The sequence below is a fragment of the Eschrichtius robustus genome, chromosome 12 (assembly GCF_028021215.1).
Source record: "Eschrichtius robustus isolate mEscRob2 chromosome 12, mEscRob2.pri, whole genome shotgun sequence".
NCBI lineage: Eukaryota > Metazoa > Chordata > Mammalia > Artiodactyla > Eschrichtiidae > Eschrichtius > Eschrichtius robustus.
The window spans coordinates 67,403,322-67,423,246 of record NC_090835.1 but is presented as its reverse complement, the minus strand read 5'-3'; the positions used below and the strand labels follow the sequence as shown (position 1 = coordinate 67,423,246).

Here is a 19,925-nt window from a genome sequence, read left to right as displayed (position 1 = left end):
TGATGAAATAAATCAAAGATGACATAAACAGATGGAGAAATATACCATGTTCTTGGATTGGAAGAATCAATATTGTGAAAATGACTATACTACCCAAAGCAATCTACAGATTCAATCCCTATCAAACTACCAATGGCATTTTTCACAGAATTAGAACAAAAAATTTTACAACTCGTATGGAAACACAAAATATCCCGAATAGCTAAAGCAATCTTGAGAAAGAAAAACGGAGCTGGAGGAATCAGGCTCCCTGACTTCAAACTATGCCACAAAGCTACAGTAATCAAGACAGTATGGTACTGGCACAAAAACAGAAATATAGAACACTGGTACAGGATAGGATACCCAGAGATAAACCCACACACATATGGGCACCTAATTTATGACAAAGGAGGCAAGAACATACAATGGAGAAAAGACAGCCTCTTCAATAAGTGGTGCTGGGAAAACTAGACAACTACATGTAAAAGAATGAAATTAGAACACTACCTAACACCATACACAAAAATAAACTCCAGATGGATTAAAGACTTAAATGTAAGACCAGACACTATAAAACTCTTAGAGGAAAACATAGGCAGAACACTCTATGACATAAATCACAGCAAGATCCTTTTTGACCCACCTCCCAGAGAAACGGAAATAAAAACAAAAATAAACAAATGGGACCTAATGAAACTTAAAAAAGCTTTTGCACAGCAAAGGAAACCATAAACAAGACAAAAAGACAACCCTCAGAATGGGAGAAAATATTTGCAAATGAAACAAGGAAGGATTAATCTCCAAAATATACAAACAGCTTATGGAGCTCAATATCAAAAAAACAAGCAATCCAGTTAAAAAATGGGTGGAAGACCTAAATAGACATTTCACCAAGGAAGACATACAGATGGCCAAGAGGCACATGAAAAGATGCTCAATATCACTAATTATTAGAGAAATGCAAATCAAAACTACAATGAGGTATCACCTCATGCCGGTCAGAATGGCCATTATCATTCTATCATTATCAAAAAATCTAGGAACAATAAATGCTGGAAAGGGTGTGGTGAAAAGGGAACCCTCTTGCACTGTTGGTAGGAATGTAAATTGATACAACCACTATGGAAAACGGTATGGAGTTTCCTTAAAAAACTAAAAATAGAACAACCATATGACCCAGCAATCCCACTACTGGGAATATACCCTGAGAAAACCATAATTCAAAAAGAGACATGCACCACAATGTTCATTGCAGCACTATTTACAATAGACAGACATGGAACCAACCTAAATGTCCACTGACAGATGAATGGATAAAGAAGATGTGGCACATATCTACAGTGGAATATTACTCAGTCATAAAAAGAAATGGAATTGAGTTATTTGTAGTGAGGTGGATGGACCTAGAGTCTGTCATACAGAGTGAAGTAAGTCAGAAAGAAAAACAAATACCGTATTCCATATATATATGGAATCTAAAAAAAAAAAAACAAACAAAAAAAAACAGGTACTGATGAACCTAGTTGCAGGGCAGGAATAAAGAGGTAGACATAGAAAATGGACTTGAGGACATGGGGTGGGAGGGCGGAGCTGGGGTGAAGTCAGAGTAGCATTGACATATACACACTGCCGAATGTAAAATAGTCGGATGGTGGGAAGCAGCAGCATAGCACAGGGAGATCGGCTCGGTGCTTTGCGATGACCTAGAGAGGTGGGATAGAGAGGATAGGAGGGAGGCTCAAGAGGGAGGGGATATGGGGACATATGTATGCATATGGCTGATTTGCTTTGTAGTGCAACAGAAACTAACACAGTATTGTGAGGCAATTATACTCCAATAAAGATCTATTTAAAAAAAAAAGATGTTGATAGATCAATAAACAGACAGACGTGTGTGTGTGTGTGTGTGTGTGTGTGTGTGTGTGTGTGTATCTCCAGCCTTATTCTTCAGTTCCGGTTGGTGGAGTTAACAAAAATTTCACTTCTGAATTCCTTTTTTGCTCATATCTATAATATAACCAGAAACTCTGGGAATAGAAGAAAGAATATAAACTTTGAAATCAGCACTACCCCTTCTCACCAGCTCTACGATCTTATACACATTGTTATTATTTCCTCATCTCTAAAATAAGAACAATACATATGTGATAGGGATGTTCTGTGGACTAAAGAGATCACTATGAAAAGTGCCCATGATAGGACTTCCCTGGTGGTGCAGTGGTTAAGAATCTGCCTGCCAATGCAGGGGACACTGGTTTGAGTCCTTGTTCGGGAAGATTCCCACATGCTGTGGAGCAATTAAGCCCGTGCGCTACAACTACTGAGCCTGAACTCTAGAGCCCGCGAGCCACAACTACTGAAGCCCGTGCACCTAGAGCCCATGCGCCTAGAGCCCGTGCTCCGCCATTGCAATGAGAAGCCCGCGCACCGCAAAGAAGAGTAGCCCCTGCTCGCCACAACTAGAGAAAGCCCCAGGGGAACAACGAAGACCCAACGCAGGCAAAAATAAATAAATAAATAAATAAATTAATTAATTAATTAAGGAAAAAAAGAAGTCTTCATAGTGGAGTTAACACTATGTAGGAGATTGTGTAGGATTTGCTGATGGGGGAAAGAGCATATTTCAGGCAGACAGAACAGCACGTGCCAAGGTCCAGTGGCAATAAACACTATGGGAGAATCTGGGAAGGCCTCTCTTCAGCTCTGAGTTGAGCACAGGGTTCAAGGAAGGGTGGATGAGGGATATAACTTTATAGAGATGACAAGGGCTAAAGAGAGGCCTTGCAAAGGAGTTTAATCCTTAAAGGTAATAAGCAACATGACCAGATTTCTTTTCTAAAGGATCTCCCTGGCATCAACAGTGTGGGGGATGGATTCCATGGAAATAGGACTGTGGCTAGAAGACTAGGAAGAGGGGAATTCCCCAGTGGTCCAGTGTTTAGGACTCGGCGTGGGTTGATCCCTGCTGGGGGAACTAAGATCCCACATGCCACGCGCTGCGGCAAAAAAAAAAAAAAAGACTAGGAAGAAGAGAGTTGTGACAGTCCAGCCAGGGGTGGGGGGGGTGGGCACTGAAAGGAGAGAAGAAGAAGGCTCAGGAGGGTTCAGTGGCTAAACAGAGAAGCGGAGAGCAAGGGCGAGACCAGCAGGCAGGTCACCAGGGAAAGTAATGATACCTTAGTAATACTGGTTCTGCTACTTATCCGCTGTAGAACAGAATGGTTCTGAGCTTCAGTTTTCTCATCTGTGAAGCGGTGATGGGTATCTACTTCGTAGGATTATTATGAGGACTTACTTTTTTTTTTTTGGCTGCGCAGCACAGCTTGCGGGATCTTAGTTCTGCGACCAGGGATCGAACCCGGGCCCAAGGCGGTGAAAGCGTGGAGTCCTAACCACTGGACCGCCAGGGAATTCCCTATGAGGACTTAATTGTAAAGGCATTCTAAGTGTCTGGCACATTAATGAGTTCTGTACGAATGCTTGTTACATAAATGGATAACTCACAGAGGAAAATGTGTGGGAGAAAAGACAGAATCTTTTCTGGGTATGCATTGAGTGCCAGGAGCCTATGGGACATTGCTATGAGGTCGCTAAAAAACAGATTTGGAACTCTGGAGCAAGGTCTAGACCAGAGATAGATTTTATGAGTGGGAGTTGCCTCCAGAGGAAAGGATGAAATTGCTTACAAATACTGTGCAAATAAGGAGAAGAGGGCAAGGACGGTAACATGATGGACAACATCTCATGGAAGGCTGAGGCAGGGACTCCAGAGAAGCCGACCAAGAGGGGCTGTCTACAGAGGATGAGCGCTAGGAACTGGGGTACCAAAGAACCAGGGATGTTTCAGAGATAAAGGGAGAGAAGGGTCTCTGGGTCAGAAAAGTGAAGGCTCATGTTTCAAGAGCTGAAGTATAGGAGGTAAGAAGGCAAGAAAGACCTAAACGTCGGAGGATGGGGGGAATTCCCTTGTTATCCAGAGGTTAGGACTCTGCGCTTTCACTGACGAGGGCTCGGGTTCGATCCCTGGTAGGGGAACTAAGATCCCACAAGCCCCACAGCGCGGACAAAAAAACGAAAAACAAAAGATGGGAGGGTGGGCACAAAAATATCTGGAACAGAGATTCAGGAGGATGTCATTGGTAACATGCTCACCAGGTGGCGCCAAAGACCCTCCGTGGCGATTAACACGGGCCTTAGCACTCTTGCCCCTTAGGCGAGCCTCGCGGCGGTTGCATTCAAACCTGACAGTCAGCCAGGTGGCATTCTTTTAGTCAAGGAACCATCAAACTTCCAGTACTGGAAAGCTCTGAGGGATACACACACACACACACACACACACACACACACACACACACACACACACACACACCCCTCTGCTCTTCCTTTGGTATGTGAAGATAAAATAAGAACTTTCAGAGAATAGTCCCATCCATTTTATTTCCTACATAGTTTTCAAATCTACCCACGTCTTTTCATGCGCTTTGCTACCTCTCCATTCCAAACCACTATGCTCACTTGCTGGGACCCACCACCACCGATGCTTTCTAAATTGTCACTCTGCATCCATTCTCAATGCCCCGCTAACCCAATGTGGCTCTTCCCACTGCAATTTCTTCCAGGTAGGTATGTCTCCTAGCTTCCCACCAGCCCACAGTATTGGAATTCTAGTGTAGCAGTTCCTGGAGCCAGATTGCTGGGTTCAAACGTCAGTTCCAGCACTCACTGGCTGTGTTGCGATTTTGGGCAAGTTCCTTCACCTCTCTGCCTCAGGTCTTCGTCTGTTACATGGAGATAAGATTTACCCCAGGGACTTCCCTGGTGGCGCAGTGGTTAAGAATCCGCTTGCCAATGCAGGGGACACGGGTTTGATCCCTGGTCCGGGGAGATCCCACATGCGGTGAAGCAACTAAGCCTGCCCACCTAGAGCTGGTGCTCCGTGACAAAGAGAAGCCACCACAATGAGAAGCTGGCCTACCGCAATGAAGAGTAGCCTCCGCTCACTGCAACTAGAGAAAGCCCGTGCGCAGCAACGAAGACCCAATGTAGCCAAAAATAAAAATAAAAAATTAATTAAAAGAAAAAAAGACTTACCTCAAAGGACCATAATGAGGACCAAATGAGTTTACAGTTTGTTTTTACTACACTGCTTGGTACACAGTAAGTGCTCGATAGATGAGAGCTGTTACTAAAAGTCTTCAGGATAAAAATTCAAATTCTTACTGTGGCCTAAGTGACCTCCTTGATCTAGCTTTGCCCGGCTTTCTGGCCTTATCTGGAAGCACGCATCCTTTTCTGCTGCCTCAGCACCACCTGCTCTCAGGCAGTTACCATCACTGTTTTTTTTGAGTCATGCTGCATGGCTTGCAGGATCTCAGTTCCCTGACCAGTGATTGAACCAGGCCACGGCAGTGGAAGCCTGGAATCCTAACCACTAGACCACCAGGAAACTATCATCACTTTCTTCTGCTGGCAGTGCTTACTCCCGCCCTCCCTGACAAACACTACTCATCCTTCCCAGATATGTCTGAACAGTTCCCAGAAATCTCTCAGATCAGAACCCTCCTAAATTCTTCACAGATCTTTGCATATTGCACTGCTAGAACTTATAATTTTTATTAAAAACTGTGATCTGTTGTCTGTCACCCCTTTCCCTGCTCCCAGAATGTCAACTATGGGGACAGCAAGACCTGCTAGTGGGATTCTGCAGAGCTTGAACTAGGGTGACGATCCAGGAAAGGGAAAAGAAGATGGAGATCATGGAATCATCAGATCAGTTCCGTCTACCATCCCCAGTCCCTTTCCTGGCTCTCTGGGAGTCCTTTTCTCATTTATCAGTGAGTCCTCCCCCGTGTTATTCTTGGCAAGCCTCAGAGAGTAACTCCAACCAGCTTTGGTTCTTGTCCTGGGAGCCCCTCAGGGAAGTAGGGCTTTTCAGTCAGGATAGTGCTGAGAGAATCCAAGAGCAAGGCTGGCAGGGCTTGGACTGGGGTGCACACATTTGGGTGCAATTAGAATCATCTGGAAGACTGTCATGCCTTCATCTTAGAGCAAATCAGCCCAATAACTGCACCATGAGTTAACTGCACTGATAAAGCAAGATTCAAAGACAAGGCAAGGGCCTTGTCTTTATCTTCACCGCCACACCTCCTGATTGAGCAGTTTGACAACATCTAGATCTATTGATGTAATGGTGTTTATTGAAAAATAATACAAAGAAACTCTGAATAAATGACTACTATGTAAACATTAAAGAGGAGCAAACGGCAAGAGGTAGCAAAAAAAAAAAAAAAAAAAGAGGCAGTGGAACCCATGCTTACAAGAGCTGGAAAGAGCACGGGAGGTAATACTGCCCACGGTAGGACTCCATAATTGTTCCTTCTGGTTGTGCTGGGGACTGTGCTTGTTACTTTGGAGGACAGTAATTCCAACCAAAATGGGGATCAGACTCCTGGAACTATTACAGTGCCTCAAGGAGAGGATGGGATAGAGCTAAGGTTTGGACCAGTAATTTCGACTAAGGGAAAAAGTAAATCAAAGGGCTAAATGGCAACCTCAAGGGTCAGGAACCAGGGAAAGGACTCTTCACCAACACTTACCATCAGGAAATCCATGAACGTTTGTAAGCTGTCTAGTAAGGTGGTAAAGAGGGAGGTGTAAACCAGGTCCAGAGCCACTCTTGCCCAGTCTCAGCCTGCTCTGCAGTCAAGGGAATAAGCCAGGCCGCTTACTTTTATAGCATTTAGACTGTTCTGGATTCAGTCTATAGGGAACATTAAATTGCCTCCACAGGTACAATGTCAGAAACTCACCTTTTGAGAGTTGAAGTCTTTATTTTCCCAAACCACAATTTTAAAATACTTAAATGACGTGAACAAAAGGGTATGCAGCCACAGACAGTCTTCCAAGATTGTATGCCTGGTCTCCTCCCCAAACTAATCTCACACCTTAAATGCCCGTTTAAATGAGGTATAGTGTTAGATTGACACGCATCTATTCGAAATCAACATTTATCCTTTTGGACTTAAATAAATCCTATCCCACACCCACAACTCTCAAGTACTTCTGAACTTTCAGAATCCTGTCCATCACTTTTCTCTAGATGACCAGAGCTCAAAGGGAGTTGAAGAGTTCACTCACTGAGCTCCACATTTAAGTGGGCTGAAAACCCCAATCAGGGGGCTCCTCCCCTTTAAAAAACTAAGAGCCTTGCAAAATGGTAACAAGTGATTCCCAGCCCTGCTTGGGTATTACCATCTCTTTGAGCTTTTGAAAAATCATTGCCCAGGCCTCAGTTTAAGAATTCAGGGAATTCCCTGGTAGTCCAGTGGTTAGGACTCTGCACTTCCACTGCAGGCCTGGGTTCAAGCCCTGGTTGGGAAACTAAGATCACACAAGCCGCGGGGTATGGCCAAAAAAGGATTCAGACAGAAACCCAAGTTATGAGCTTTTAGCAGCTCTGGAGTCCAAGTATGCAACAAATGTTGAGAGTCACTGCTAGAGCCCAATTTATTGCTGCCTCCAAAATCATCACTACCATCTCCACCATATTCCACTTTCCACCTGTTTCCAGCAACATTACAGTAGAATAAACCATTAGGTTTACATTCCTGGCCTTCCATTTAAAAATTCAGATTTTCTACTATGGCCCATTATTTTAAACCGTCCCCTTTTGCAGGGTGTAAAGCCCCCAAAATTCCAGAAACCAGACATCTCATCCTCCTCAACTATAGAGCCCTTCTATCTATACAGCATGAGAAGGGGTTGGAATTGTGGAAATGAGTTCTTGTGATTTCATTTTGGTAAGGATTGCTGGAGCTATGTAAGCTATGTAAATGTGCAATTAGAGGCCAAAGCAGCAAATTATAAAAAGAAATGTCATTAAAGTAATAAACTCAAAACTTGAATAATATTTTCTTTATTTACAAGTTAGAATCAACAGACAAAGACAATCCAGGGGACCAAATGGGGAGATGACTGAAACCCCCAGGGGCCCCAAATGGAGAAGGAAAAGGGAAAACAGAGTAGAAAAAAAAAGTCAACGTAAAAAAAGAACGCCTTCCTCCCTCCCCATGGAGGCTGAGGGGACCACAGCCCCACCCTGCCTCGGCCTTACCTAGTTTAAAATAAATTAGAACAAACAACCTCAAAACAGGGCCCTTAGAAGTGAACAGGGCAGCTACCGCCTCAGGTAACCACGTATCAGGGCCTTTGCCCATTCCCACCCTTTACCCCTGCCCCACCACAATCATTTTGAATAGGGGCTCTATGCCTAAGAGGTCACTCTCCATGGGGCTGGGAACGCAGTCGTATTTTGTCCATTTATGTCCCTCCTTCAGTAACTGTCCCTGCATTCCTCCCCCCTGCAGAGCCAGCTCTCCTACAGTGGGGGGGAGGGGGTGAGATGAGGAAGTGTCACAGCAAAGGGAGAGTAGGGGTGGGGCAGGGTGGTCTAGGGGTCCGGTCCTGCGGAGCCTCCTGCCCCATCTGGCCTGGCCCCTTAGCCTGAGTCTGAATCACTGGTGTCTGAAGAAGAGGAAGATGAAGAAGAGGAGCTGGAATCTGAGCTGGAGCTGGAAGCACTGAGGCGGGACACTGCTACCTGCTGTGCTGATGAGGTCTCCGTTTTCTCACTCACTGCAGAACAAAATTGAAGTTTAAAGATATTTAAGTCTGATCTCCATTTTTCAAGAGTCAAGAGGGCAGGATGTAGTGAATTCACAGTGGCCTACTGAACACTCACCTTTCTTGGGTGGCTTTTTGGTAGAATTGAGCTGCCCACTAACATCTTGTAACCGCTTTTCTAGTTCCCGCTTCTTCTCCAAAGCCAGTTCCTCCTTTGTCTTTCCCACAGGTTTCTTAATAGCTAGAAAAAGAAATATACCAGGATTAAGATAGCCAGAAGCACCCTAGTTTTTCTGTCCCCTATTGTTGCCAAATTCCTTTCTTGAACATTGGGAAGCAACTAATCCAACCCTTATCATCCCAGGAGCTGATGATCTCAAGTCCATCAAGCGTATGCCTACTATCCTTCTCTAACTGTCCTCAGAACCTCGCAAGGATTTGCTGAGTTAACTGGTGGGCCTCATTTCATACTCACTATAGGGCTTCCGAGGTTTCTTTCGTAGGCAGGAAAGGACATAGCGTTCAAGCTCTCTAAGCGTGGATGGCTTGAGTGTTTCAAAATCAATCTCAATTTCTTCTGGGTTTGAGTCACGTAAAGAGGGCTCCCTGGCTTGAATTATGTGTACAACTCGACCCAGTTTCTCCCCGGGCAACTTGTTGATGTCCAGGCTCAACTGCCGCTTCTCGTCATAACTCATGGGCCTGCTTTCTTCCTCCTCCTCTGAATCATAGCCTGCAGGCAGGGCAGGTGGGGCTGTCTTTGTGGCCTTTTTGGGGAGTCTACGGGCAAAAGAAAATTGTCAATTGTAGGACATTCTCACTATTCAACCCAGTGACCTGGATTTCATGCCTGAACTACCATTAAGGCAAATGAGTGGGCTACTAGACACTGTATCAGGGGAGCAGAGCTTCTTTACATGCCAAACTCTTTTATAATAAATCTCAGACTTTGAGAACTAAATATAAGTACACTGACACAGGTCCACTTTTTTTGCTCCCTAAAGCATTAACCCACCCCCAACCACAGAAGAAAACATGAAAAAACACAGATTCACTGGTTTACAGAAGGGGTAGGCAGACTACACTGTCAAGAGTTAAGCAGCTTTGAGAGACTACAATCTTCAAAGTCTACTTCATCACCTGGCCAGTTGCAGAAAAAATTCGCTGGACCCTGATTTAGAGAAACCTTTGCAAGGAGTGGGAGAAATCATCCTCCCCGGAGAGATTAGAGACATAACTGAGCTGCCTCTGCTTCCATGTTAGATAGTACTCACTTGGTGCTACTTCCTCCAGAAGTTCCAAAGCCAGGAGGGCCTAGTGTAGCAGCGCTGCCAGCCCCACTGCCACTCGCTTTCTTGGACTTCTTGGGCTGAGATGGGCGAGGTGCCCGAGGCCCTTTGTCATCTTCCTCAACCCCGGCTCGGCCTCGATGCTTCTCTGCCTTCCGTTTCTTCTTTTTCTCTTTTTTTTCTCTCTTTCGCTTGGGCTTGGATATTGGACCTTGGGACAGGGCAGCCAGCTGTTCATGTACTGCTCGAAGCTAAAGAGGAAAAAGAATCATGTGAAATGGAAAAAATAAATAAGCAATAAAGACTAAAAGAAAAAAAATCTAGGGCAAAGACAGTGCATGAACCTCACGCAGTAAACTGAACAGTGACAAATTAAAATAATACCTGTTCCTGTAGTTCAGCCAAGCGATGAGCCCTTTCTTCCTCAGAGTCAGAGCTTTCACTCTCTTCTTCCTCCTCTTCATCCTCCTCATCTTCCTCCTCCTCCTCCTCAGAAGAGCTCTCACTGCTACTTTCCTCGCTGGAGGACTCTGAAGATGATTTGGCCAAGCCAGGGGGCAAAGCAGTAGAGACTGGTAAAGGCCCTGGTTCCAGTGGTTCATCTGGCATCTTGGCATAACGGAACTCAAATACATCCTAGAAAGAGACAGCAGACTCAAAACCATGCTAATGGATGTGCCCTGATCATACCCAGCCATATGGTAGCTCCAATTTACAACTGTAGAGACTGGGAGAGCCCCATGTTGAGGTTGTGCACCACAGACAGCAAAATTTCTCTCCCCAGACCCATTTATTCTTCAAACTCCGACCTTGACACTCACCTGTAACTTTCGTGCCATGGCCACAACATCATGGTCTGGGGGATTGTACTTATAGCAGTTGGAGAACATAAGCCGCACGTCAGCAGCAAACTCCTGTGCATCCCGGTAATCACGATTCTCCATCTTCCGCTGCAGAAGGAGGCAGCATCAGAAGCTGCACAGGCAGGAAGACTCACCTTTCCCTGCCAGCTCCAGACACCGCAAGGCTAGCCCTCTCGAGAGCATGGGGGCGGGGGGAGGGGGGTAGCCTTAAGGATCTATGCCCTGGGGCTCAAGTCTGAAGTCAAAGGAATTTGGGTGGGTTGAAGAAATATCTGTCTAGGAAAAAAAATCATTTCTAAGTGAAAAGAAAGGGTGGGTGGTCTCTGACTAACCAGCCATCCCTTAACTTTCCTATCCTAACCCAACTTTCCCAATAGGTAGGACCTAATTGTAGATGAGTAGCGATGCTCTGAACACAAAACCCACCAAACTGTCTCAAACTCCAGAAAATATGGATTCCTAACAAGTACTTGACCTTCTGCCCCATTACTATTTTGTAAAAATAAAATGCCAAGACTGCCGTGTGCCCGGAAAAAGTGACTGTTTTATTGATTCCTAGGCTCCAATCACTGCCTGAGTATCCCATCTGCCCCATGCAGTGGGTACCTTGACAGTGCTGAGGTCCATGGGGTGCTTAATGATGTCATGGTAGTCATGCAGGCCAAGAGCAGAAGCGTCCACTGGTTTATAGAAAGGCCAGGCATAGGCAGCATGCTTCTTAGACAGTAATTCCTTCAAAATGCCATTGCAATGTTTTAACTGTTCCGACAGCTTTCCTTTCTTGGAGCTTTGGTGCTGTTGCTGAGAGTCAGGCAAGTCTTTGCGTGGGGGCTTGATAGGGCGGCCACTCTCTCTACGCATAGGGGGAAGCCGTGCTGCCTTAGGCTCAAGACCCCCGGGAGGGCTAGCTGGGGAACCAGGAGCCAGGATAGCTGTAGGTGTAGGGGTGGTAGTATCTGCTTTCCGCTTTACCCCTTTTTTCTGCAGAGAAAAACAAGACAGGAGCCTTTTACCCTGGGTCCACTCCATTCAAGACCTGTCCCTCCTCACTGTCTCAAAGATATCCACAGATGTATACCTTGGCAAGGGGCTGGGCTGGGGGAGCTGCAGAGACAGCAAGGAGCGGGGGTCCAGCGGAGTGCAAGGACTTGAGAAGGGGCGAAGAGATGACCGATGGGTGGGGAATGTTGAGGACAGTGGTAGGTATCTCAGGTGGTGGAGTATACAGGGCTGTGTGAGACACAGAAGAGACAGCAGGCACCTGATGGGCACTGGTGATACTGCCCTGGAGTGCTGGGGGTGGGGGGGGGGGAGAAAAAAAGTTTAGTCTGATTATCTTTCCCATCTTTCCATCTTCATTGGCAAAACTCCTACTGTTCCTACCTGCCAATTTGGCCCCTTTCTTGTGGCTGTTCTTAGGGATAGTCACCACAAGCTCTTGTTCCTCTTGTGGCATTGACGCCACCTTCTGTAGAAAGATCTTTTCCAGCGTTTGTGCCATCAGGACAATATCATCAGTAGGCTACAGGAAACACAAAGAAAAAGTTCAAATGCCAGCAAAAGACAAGCAAAACCATTTTTCTCTGAGGAATTCCTAGCCCCAGGCATCACCACCACCCCCCTTACACAACTTCACCATCAAATACTGAAAATCACCTATATTGGGCCACTGAATTCCCTTTTCTCTTCCAACTCTGCCCCTCAAGACGCAACAAAGAAATAAAGTTCAAAAGTAAGAGAATGAGAGCTGATAAAAAAAAATAGTTCCTGCTCCACTCAGATCTCTGGAGATTTCTCTGAAAAACAGGGCCACTATCCACAAGAATAAAAAGTGTTCTATTTAAACATTTCTTAACTCTGGATCTCTGAAACCACATCACTGCTTTCAGTGGTACCTTTTGGAACTCAGACTTTCTAGGATCCTGACTACTGAGAACACCTACAGTAAAAGACTTAAACCTTTCATTGATAAAGTAGTGATAAGAAATGCACTCTCTCCCCAACTACTAATACCACAAAAACACTCACCTTGTTGTAGATGTAACAGTTGGTGAACATGGTATTGAAATCCTGCATACACTCTGAGGCAGCCCAGTAATAGTTGTTTTCAAGTCTCCTCTTAATAGTTCCCATATCCATAGGCTGCTTTATAATTTTGTGATAATCCTAAAGAAAGAAATGGTAGGTCAGAGCTACAGAAAGATAAACGCTTGTTCTCCTAAGTAAACTATCAACCCCAACACACACGCACATACACACCCCCTATTCGTCAAGAATACATGGTCTCCTAAACTGCGGCCCCAATTAAATCTATGGGATAGGAAAAAAAGTGGAACAGGATTCTTATCACCCATAGGGAGGCCCCTACTGCCTTTCTCTAACCACCCACCTCCCACCCACTCTGGAAAAGCTTCCCATCCTGTGACATTACCTCTGGGGTTGGCTATCCATGGGCTGCATGAGGGAGAGGAAGAAGCTAAGAATTTTGGCCACCGTGGTCCTCTCCCAACCTGGGGTGGGAATCTGTAAAATGGAGCCAGGGCACAAAAGTTAAGGAAGGACACATGGAGGGCACAATGAAAGATGCTAAGATAGCAAGCGGTTGGATCAAACACAAAGGACCAAGAATCCAGAAATCTGGTGGCTATCTGCCCTACAGGGTAGAAATGGGAACTCCTAGGGGCCGCAGCAGCTATACTAGACAGCCCACTCCACGCACACACATTCTTGTTCATTTCCATACCTCCCCACTCCAATCTCTCTACTCACCGGCAGACCCAGTTTGACAGCATCCACAGGCTGCCGGAAGGGCCATGCAAACTGATGTTTCCACAGAGCCTTCATCACCACCTTGTGCAGGTATTGCAACTGGTTGGTAACCCGTCCTGGCTTTTTGGGATTGGACACCTCCGGGGGTGGTGGGTTGGCAGGGGTTAGTTGCAAAGCCGGCACTGAAGCCATTGTGGGGCTCTCGAATCCCTCATACAACAGGGAGGGCTTTCGAATCCTTTTCCCAGGCGCTGCTGCCTCTGGGCCCAGCCCCAGTAACCCTGCATTCCCCTCCCCAGGGAGCCTGTGAAGACAAGGAACAAAACCAGATGTGGTAATCTTGTGGAACTTGGGAGAGTACAATTTACACTAATTTACGCTACGTACCCTCAATAAATCCAGGCTTGGAATCTAGTGAAAGGTGGTCAAGATTATGAAAATGAAACCAGTATCCAAACAATCCATGGAGCTTTTGTTCTTGCACTTCCTACCACCTCTTCTGTTCTTAGTCCTACATTTTGAATTCTCAAGTCTGATGGACTCTTTCATCTGTTTTTAAAATTTAAAGTGAAAAAGCCCAAGGTAGTTTCTCACAGGGCACAGCCACTTGAGAGTAACAGCCTTATTGGGATGGGACTTAAGCAAAATGGGTGGAGCCGAGAAACTCAAGCCCCAAGCTTCCTCCTCACTAGGGGCTTGGTGGTTGCCATGGTGGTTGAGCCTGAGGGAAGCGGGTGAAAAAGGAAACAAAATAGAAGAATTTCATAAAATGCTAATTAAACAGACACTCAAGAATCCACCTGTGCAGAAGGAATCAACATCCTCCACAAGCTCTGGATAGTTAACTCCAAACAGACCAGACATCTAACGGAAAACCCTATCAACTCGAAAAAAAAAAAAAAAAAAAAAAAAATCAAACAAGGGAGTATTTGTCACACTTCACAGCCTGGAATACCCCAAGCTACCAGCCTCCAGAAACTAATTATTCACAAATTCATCTCCTCCCTCTGAAGAGCTCAAAAAATAGAGCTGTCCGAACAGTCAAGGTCAGCGAGTTCTCTCAGAAAACTGATACAGACCTCCCCTGCAACCCCTAACAAAAACTGCGATGCCTGTTAACTGTTCCCACTGTAGCATCAACTCTGAAGATCAAAGGCCAATAATGCACCAAGTTTACATTCTCTCTGGTGCTCCTCGAGACCAGGTGTTTCCCAAGGCCCAAGACTAAAGACGTTATACCGAAATCTCATTGTTTACATCCGCAAAGCGGGACTAGAGGATCCTAGCTCCACCCTCCTACCGTGAATGAAACTCCCAATTGTATCACAAAAACAAAAACAAAAAAAACACATCAAAAAACCCAATCCTCTGCAACAAGACATACAACTCTCAACACAAAGCCGCACCAGTCAATGAAAGACTAGCAGGAACTTAATGACCTACCCCAAGCATTAAGAAAGAGAGTGATCCTTCTACCCTACTCAGGAAATCTCCGTTTCCAGTCCCCGAAGCTCTATCACCATGGCAACCCTGTAAAGCACAAGATATAACCACGAACCCACCCCCCCCCAAAAGTCCTGACAAACCGTCGCTAGACACCAAACCCCCTACCCGCAGGACCTGCTCCCCAATCAGCGTCCTTCCCCATTACGTTCTGCCGCCACCTCCCTCTGCTCGACTCCGCTAAGATCTGACCACAGAAGAAAAAACAACGTATAAACTGACAACCTGTGCTCCCTCCATACTCAGGATCTGGGCCACTACCTCAGTCCCAAACCGCCGCTCAACCCCCTGCGCGAGCCCAGCGAGCCAACAGTTGCGCCACGAAACAGCGCGCCCCACTAGGTTCCGCACTCCCTCCGAATCCGACGCCCCACACCCGCGCGCCGCAACTCCCAACCGCCCCCTTCCCGCACGCGGTTCGCGGGGACGTACTTGCTGTGGGGAGTCACGTTTTGGAGCATCTTGACCACGGGGAACCGGCGCTGCCCTCAGCCGCGGAAAGTCCGGGTGGCCTCGGTTCCCCTTACCTTCCAGTCCAGCATAACCCGGGAAATGGTGGGGGGGGCGGGGGCCGTTGCCCTCGGCCCTCCAGGCGACAACCCCCCCCCGCTCCGGGCCGGCACGAAAGCAGTCTCCTCCGCTGTTTCTCGGAGAACTCCCAGCAGCTTGGCGCGCTCCGCAGGAGGCGGACAGCAAGAAAATGGCGGCGGCCCCAGCCGAGGCGGGCGAGCGAAGGGGGACGGACTCTTCAACCCCCAGGACAGCCCCCGATCCCAGACACCGTCGACAATATTGCCCGCCGTTGGTCTGCAAGGATCCCCTCTTCCTGCCAGGACCGTCCGGCGCGGACGAAGTCCCGTTTCGATCTCGGATGGAGGCGGATGAACACGAAAAGTGGTTTAGGGAGCCGCCGCCTCCATCTTTGAAATCCTCTTGAGGGCGGAGTAGAGGGGGTGGACAGACTCCGAGGACTGGGCGGGGCTCGAAAAAGGGGAGCTTCGGGGGCTTCTATGGGGTCTGTACTGTCCGCCGGGACCGGTCATAGGCCGAGACGAAGGCCATTTCCAAGCGGATGGACGTGGATTGTAATGGCGGCCCCGGACGACTCGAAGGCTCTGTATAAGTAGGCAGAATCCTCCAGCTCGTCCTAGAGGCCGCTCCACTCCAGCGCGAAATGGCGCCGCCGAGCCCCGCGCCAGCCCTTTATATATAGGCAAGGGGGCGGAGCTTCGCCGCTCATGCGCGCCACCGCGCTCGCGACTTCCCCCACCCCCTCCGCGCGCGCGCTCGCTCACGCGCGTGAAGAAGCGCAGTCGAAGGGGGAGGAACACCTCTCCGCGGGAGCGTTTTCTATTGGTCGGCGGATGCGATGACGTCATAAGCCTCATTTCCAACGCGTTAGTCACCAGGCAGAATGCCGCATAGACCCACAGGGAAGCGGCGACCCGCCACATCTCCGAGCCAATTGGCTGCGCTGTGGTTCGGCAACTCCAGGGAAAGAGGGAGGTTGGCAGGGGTGCAGCACCCTCTCCCCGCCTCCCCTTCCAACAAAGTCTTCCCAGGCGTCCAAGCCCAGTGCGACTGGTGACTGCCAAGCTCGGGCAGGTCGTGCCGTTTGTAGCTCCTCCATTGGCTAGACTGGCAGGACTGGAGGCGGCCGCGTGGGCGTAGTCAGCCTCGGTCCGCCGGGGTGTGGCCACAGGACGCCCGCGGGTTGTTCTCGGCAATGAGGAGGCCGCCGCAATGAAGAATCTGAAATGAGGAAGGAGACGCCATCTTAGAAACCGCGGCCTGCCACTGGCAAACAGCTAAGGGCTCCCAAACGCAGGGAGGGAGGAAGGAACCGAACGTTCCCATACTTCGCAATCAAAAATACAGAATTGATAGAGTATTAATATCCTCCCTTTCCTTCCCCAAGCCAAACAATCGAAAGACAAAGGCAAAGCTCTCCCCAGAATCTACCATCTGTGAACTCTTAAAGGCTTTTCATTAACAAGGCAACCAAACAGAATACGTTCCAAACACTTGCACCCCAAGCACCTCTCCAATCCCTCCCACTCATACCTTCAGTCACCAATACAAATATCTGCCTGCTCGACAAAACCTCGGCAACCCTTAACTGGGAGCAAAATCTCCAAACGCACCCATATACCCTTTAAAATGAAACCCACCTCCTCCCCAAACTTCATTCCGGTGTGTGGCTCAGAGCGGAAAAAACAAGTCCCGCGAGGGGCGAATCAGGGTGAACGCCCTCCCCCTCCTGGCGTGCTCAGACCTTTCCCGACGCTCGCCGTCCTCCCCCCACCCCGAAGGCAGGCCCACACCCTCTAAGGGTCCTAGCGTCGCGGGGGCGGAAGAGCCCCCCCATCCCCCCCACCAGGGTTCGGAGTCCTCCCCACGGAGCGGCTGGTCCATCGGTCAGCGCCAGGGAGGAGGGCGAGCGGAGGAGGCGGCGGCTGCGGCTCAGACTAGCCCTCCCCCTCCTTCTCTCCCCTCCCCCCTCCCCCCGGGCCGTCCGCCTCCGAGGAGGGGCAGGAGCCATTTTGGGAACTCAATTTCGCCCCCTCCCCCCAACCCACTCAACTAACATCTTTCCCACAATCTAGTACAATAATCTGAATAGGGTTACAGACTACGTGTGAATAGAACCAAAGCACAAGGTCAAGATCTCTAAAGCCATCTCTGGGGCTCCCCCGCCCCCTTAACCGGAAAGTGAAAGAATTTCCCCCACCTGGGCTTTAGTGGGGGCCTTCCCCTCCACGTCCCCTCTTCTGGCTACCAAGGAAGAAAACAGACTATGCATATCTGAATAAGGAAATTAATGTAAGTTAAGGAATATAAGAGACCCCCCAAACCCAGGGCTTCGTGAGGGCCTACGTACTTGAACTCCAACTGGGTCACCCTCCCTCCGTAGCGGCCCTGGAACCCTAACCTCGCTTACTGCGTCTAAAATGGCCATCAATTCTCGACCACCCGAGTCCGGCAAACCCTGCGGGGCGGGGGGAACTGCGCACAGGGAAAGCAGTCTCTCTCCTCCCCCCCACCCACCTCCGATCAGACCTCGGCCCCAAAAGTACAAGCGGGCCCGCCCGGGTGGCTGCAGCAAAGAGAGCAATGACACAGCAACTTTGCAGAGGCCTTCTCCCCTCCCCCATTCCCCTCCCCCTAATGGCCCAGCCTCCCCAATCTGCCTTTCTCCACCCGGGGCCTTGCAAGTCTGCACACAAGCCCATCAGGGGGCCGGCCAGGGAAGAAAATTTAGGAGGTCGAAAGAATACAGGGCCTTATTAGAAAGGGAAAGGGCAGCCAGACAGTACTCTGGCTTATTTCCCTGCATTCCGGAAAATCACTGCTCTCCGCTCCCTCCCAATTCTCCCTTCCCCCACATGAGTCACAGGGGAGGCTACTGCTACTCAGTAATTTGGAAAAGTAACTCTTCCCTTCTTTCCGTTCCCTCCCCCGCAATACACAAGGAGAGGACTGTTCAGGAATGGGGGAGGGGATGAAGGAGGCAAAAGACACCACCCAGGAGAAACCCGAAACCCTGGGAGCAGTGAAATCGTTCCAGGTCCTGAGATTCACTCACTCCTGTCTCAGGCCACGATTACCAACCCCTCCCAAGACGCCGGTTGGGCCGGTTTCTGCTCCCAAGAGGACCCCAAGCTTCCAGCCTGCAAGCCCTCCCCAGTCTGGGGTAGACACATGCTCAGCTAAGACCCCCCGCCGCGGCAAAGACGGTTTGTTCGGAAGGCTCCGCAGGCCATGTCCACGTGAATGCACACAAATTCGATAAGCGACTCGAAGCGTAACCTCCACCGTGCCATGTGGTGACTGCCAGCTTCCTACCGCTGACACAAAGGAAGCACAGAAATGCTCCTTAGTCTCTGCGGAGAAAGGGAGTGGGCGCCTGGGAACAATTTCAGTTTACAACCCGGGTTGCCAACTCTCAGCATTCCCATCTACGAGTAAGAACTACAGTCACCACTCCCACTTCTCAGCCCACTAGGTCACCCCACCCTCCGAACGCCAAAAGGATCCCTTCTCACCTGGCTCCAAGCTCCTGTACCCCCAGGGGACGAATGGAATTGGGGGGGGGGAACACCGCCCCCACGCCCCTTTGCCCTCCAATTGGTATTGAGACAGAGGTTGGCCATTCCCCTCCCCCACCCGAGGGGCCCTCTCCTGCTCGCCCCCCTACACGCTCCCATTGGCTGTAAACTATTTGAAGGACAAATCCTCCCACCCTCAGGATTCTTCTCCGCACCCCAAGAATCTCCCTCCCGGACTCCCCACCATTGGTTAGGCACTTAAATGACTGACAACGCCCCCGCCCGCCGAAGGCCCTCTCTCACCTGGATCCTGGAACCTTCCAGGGGGGCTCCAATGTTCCCCTTGTCTTGGTGCGGGGGGAGGATGTAATCCGGGGTGTCACCCCCCCGGAAACTGAGGTTGCGTTGGGGGAGGGGGCGTAGCCCCCAGCCCCTCCCTTCCCGACTGAGCTAGGGGGTGGGGAGAGCATCGGGGCCGCGCGGCCACGTCAGCAACATCCAGATTGGCTGACCCGGGTCACGTGCCAGCCGCCCCTCCCCCCCGCCACGGGGGCCAGTTTTCCATAGGTTCCTAGGGGTCGCTCAAGCGGCCAAGGGGGCTGCATGGCCCAGGCATTTCTCCACAGACCCAGAGCACTCTAATGCCGCTGCTTCTGCATCTCCCCGGCTTCCCATCCCGCTTTCGTCGACCCTATCCCCCCCACTCGCCTCTCCGTACGGGTTCAGCATGGCTGCCGCAGCCCGGGAACGTGCACAGCGCAGGCGCAAGGGTGCGACCAGATTGGGGGAGGGGAAGGAGAGCGGGCGGCCGCGGGGAGAGCAGTGCGCAGGCGTGAGGGCGGGTTCCG

At 49.2% G+C, this 19,925-nt stretch overlaps 1 protein-coding gene across 11 annotated transcripts; it reads right to left on the bottom strand.

Annotated features, from left to right (window-relative positions):
* Positions 1–7,881: 7,881 nt before the first annotated feature.
* BRD2 (bromodomain containing 2) lies at positions 7,882–19,761 on the bottom strand. Of its 11 annotated transcripts, XM_068559396.1 has the most exons (14): positions 19,381–19,758; positions 15,461–16,780; positions 13,913–14,074; positions 13,526–13,829; positions 12,785–12,922; positions 12,140–12,278; positions 11,835–12,049; positions 11,363–11,737; positions 10,715–10,843; positions 10,278–10,529; positions 9,879–10,144; positions 9,080–9,384; positions 8,723–8,845; positions 7,882–8,616 (listed from the first exon to the last, which is right to left on the bottom strand). In XM_068559396.1, the coding sequence occupies exons 4-14, from the start codon at positions 13,715–13,717 to the stop codon at positions 8,480–8,482; spliced, it is 2,271 nt and encodes a 756-aa protein (XP_068415497.1). In that variant the 5' UTR covers positions 13,718–13,829; positions 13,913–14,074; positions 15,461–16,780; positions 19,381–19,758; the 3' UTR covers positions 7,882–8,479. The 11 variants fall into 11 exon arrangements, with proteins under 11 accessions (XP_068415497.1, XP_068415496.1, XP_068415490.1 ...); XM_068559395.1 differs by lacking the exon at positions 13,913–14,074 and having other exon boundaries at positions 11,835–11,986; positions 19,381–19,760; XM_068559389.1 differs by lacking the exon at positions 13,913–14,074 and having other exon boundaries at positions 19,381–19,759.
* Positions 19,762–19,925: the final 164 nt, after the last annotated feature.

Bases quoted from the DNA above. Each gene is read 5' to 3' on its own strand.
- BRD2 (XM_068559389.1), bottom strand. From the start codon at position 15,489: ATGCTCCAAAACGTGACTCCCCACAGCAA. The intron at 12,050-12,139 runs GTAGGAACAGTA...CCCCACCCCCAG, and splicing joins GAAAGGGGCCAAATTGGCAG to CACTCCAGGGCAGTATCACC. The intron at 11,738-11,834 runs GTATACATCTGT...TTTTCTCTGCAG, and splicing joins CAGCCCAGCCCCTTGCCAAG to AAAAAAGGGGTAAAGCGGAA.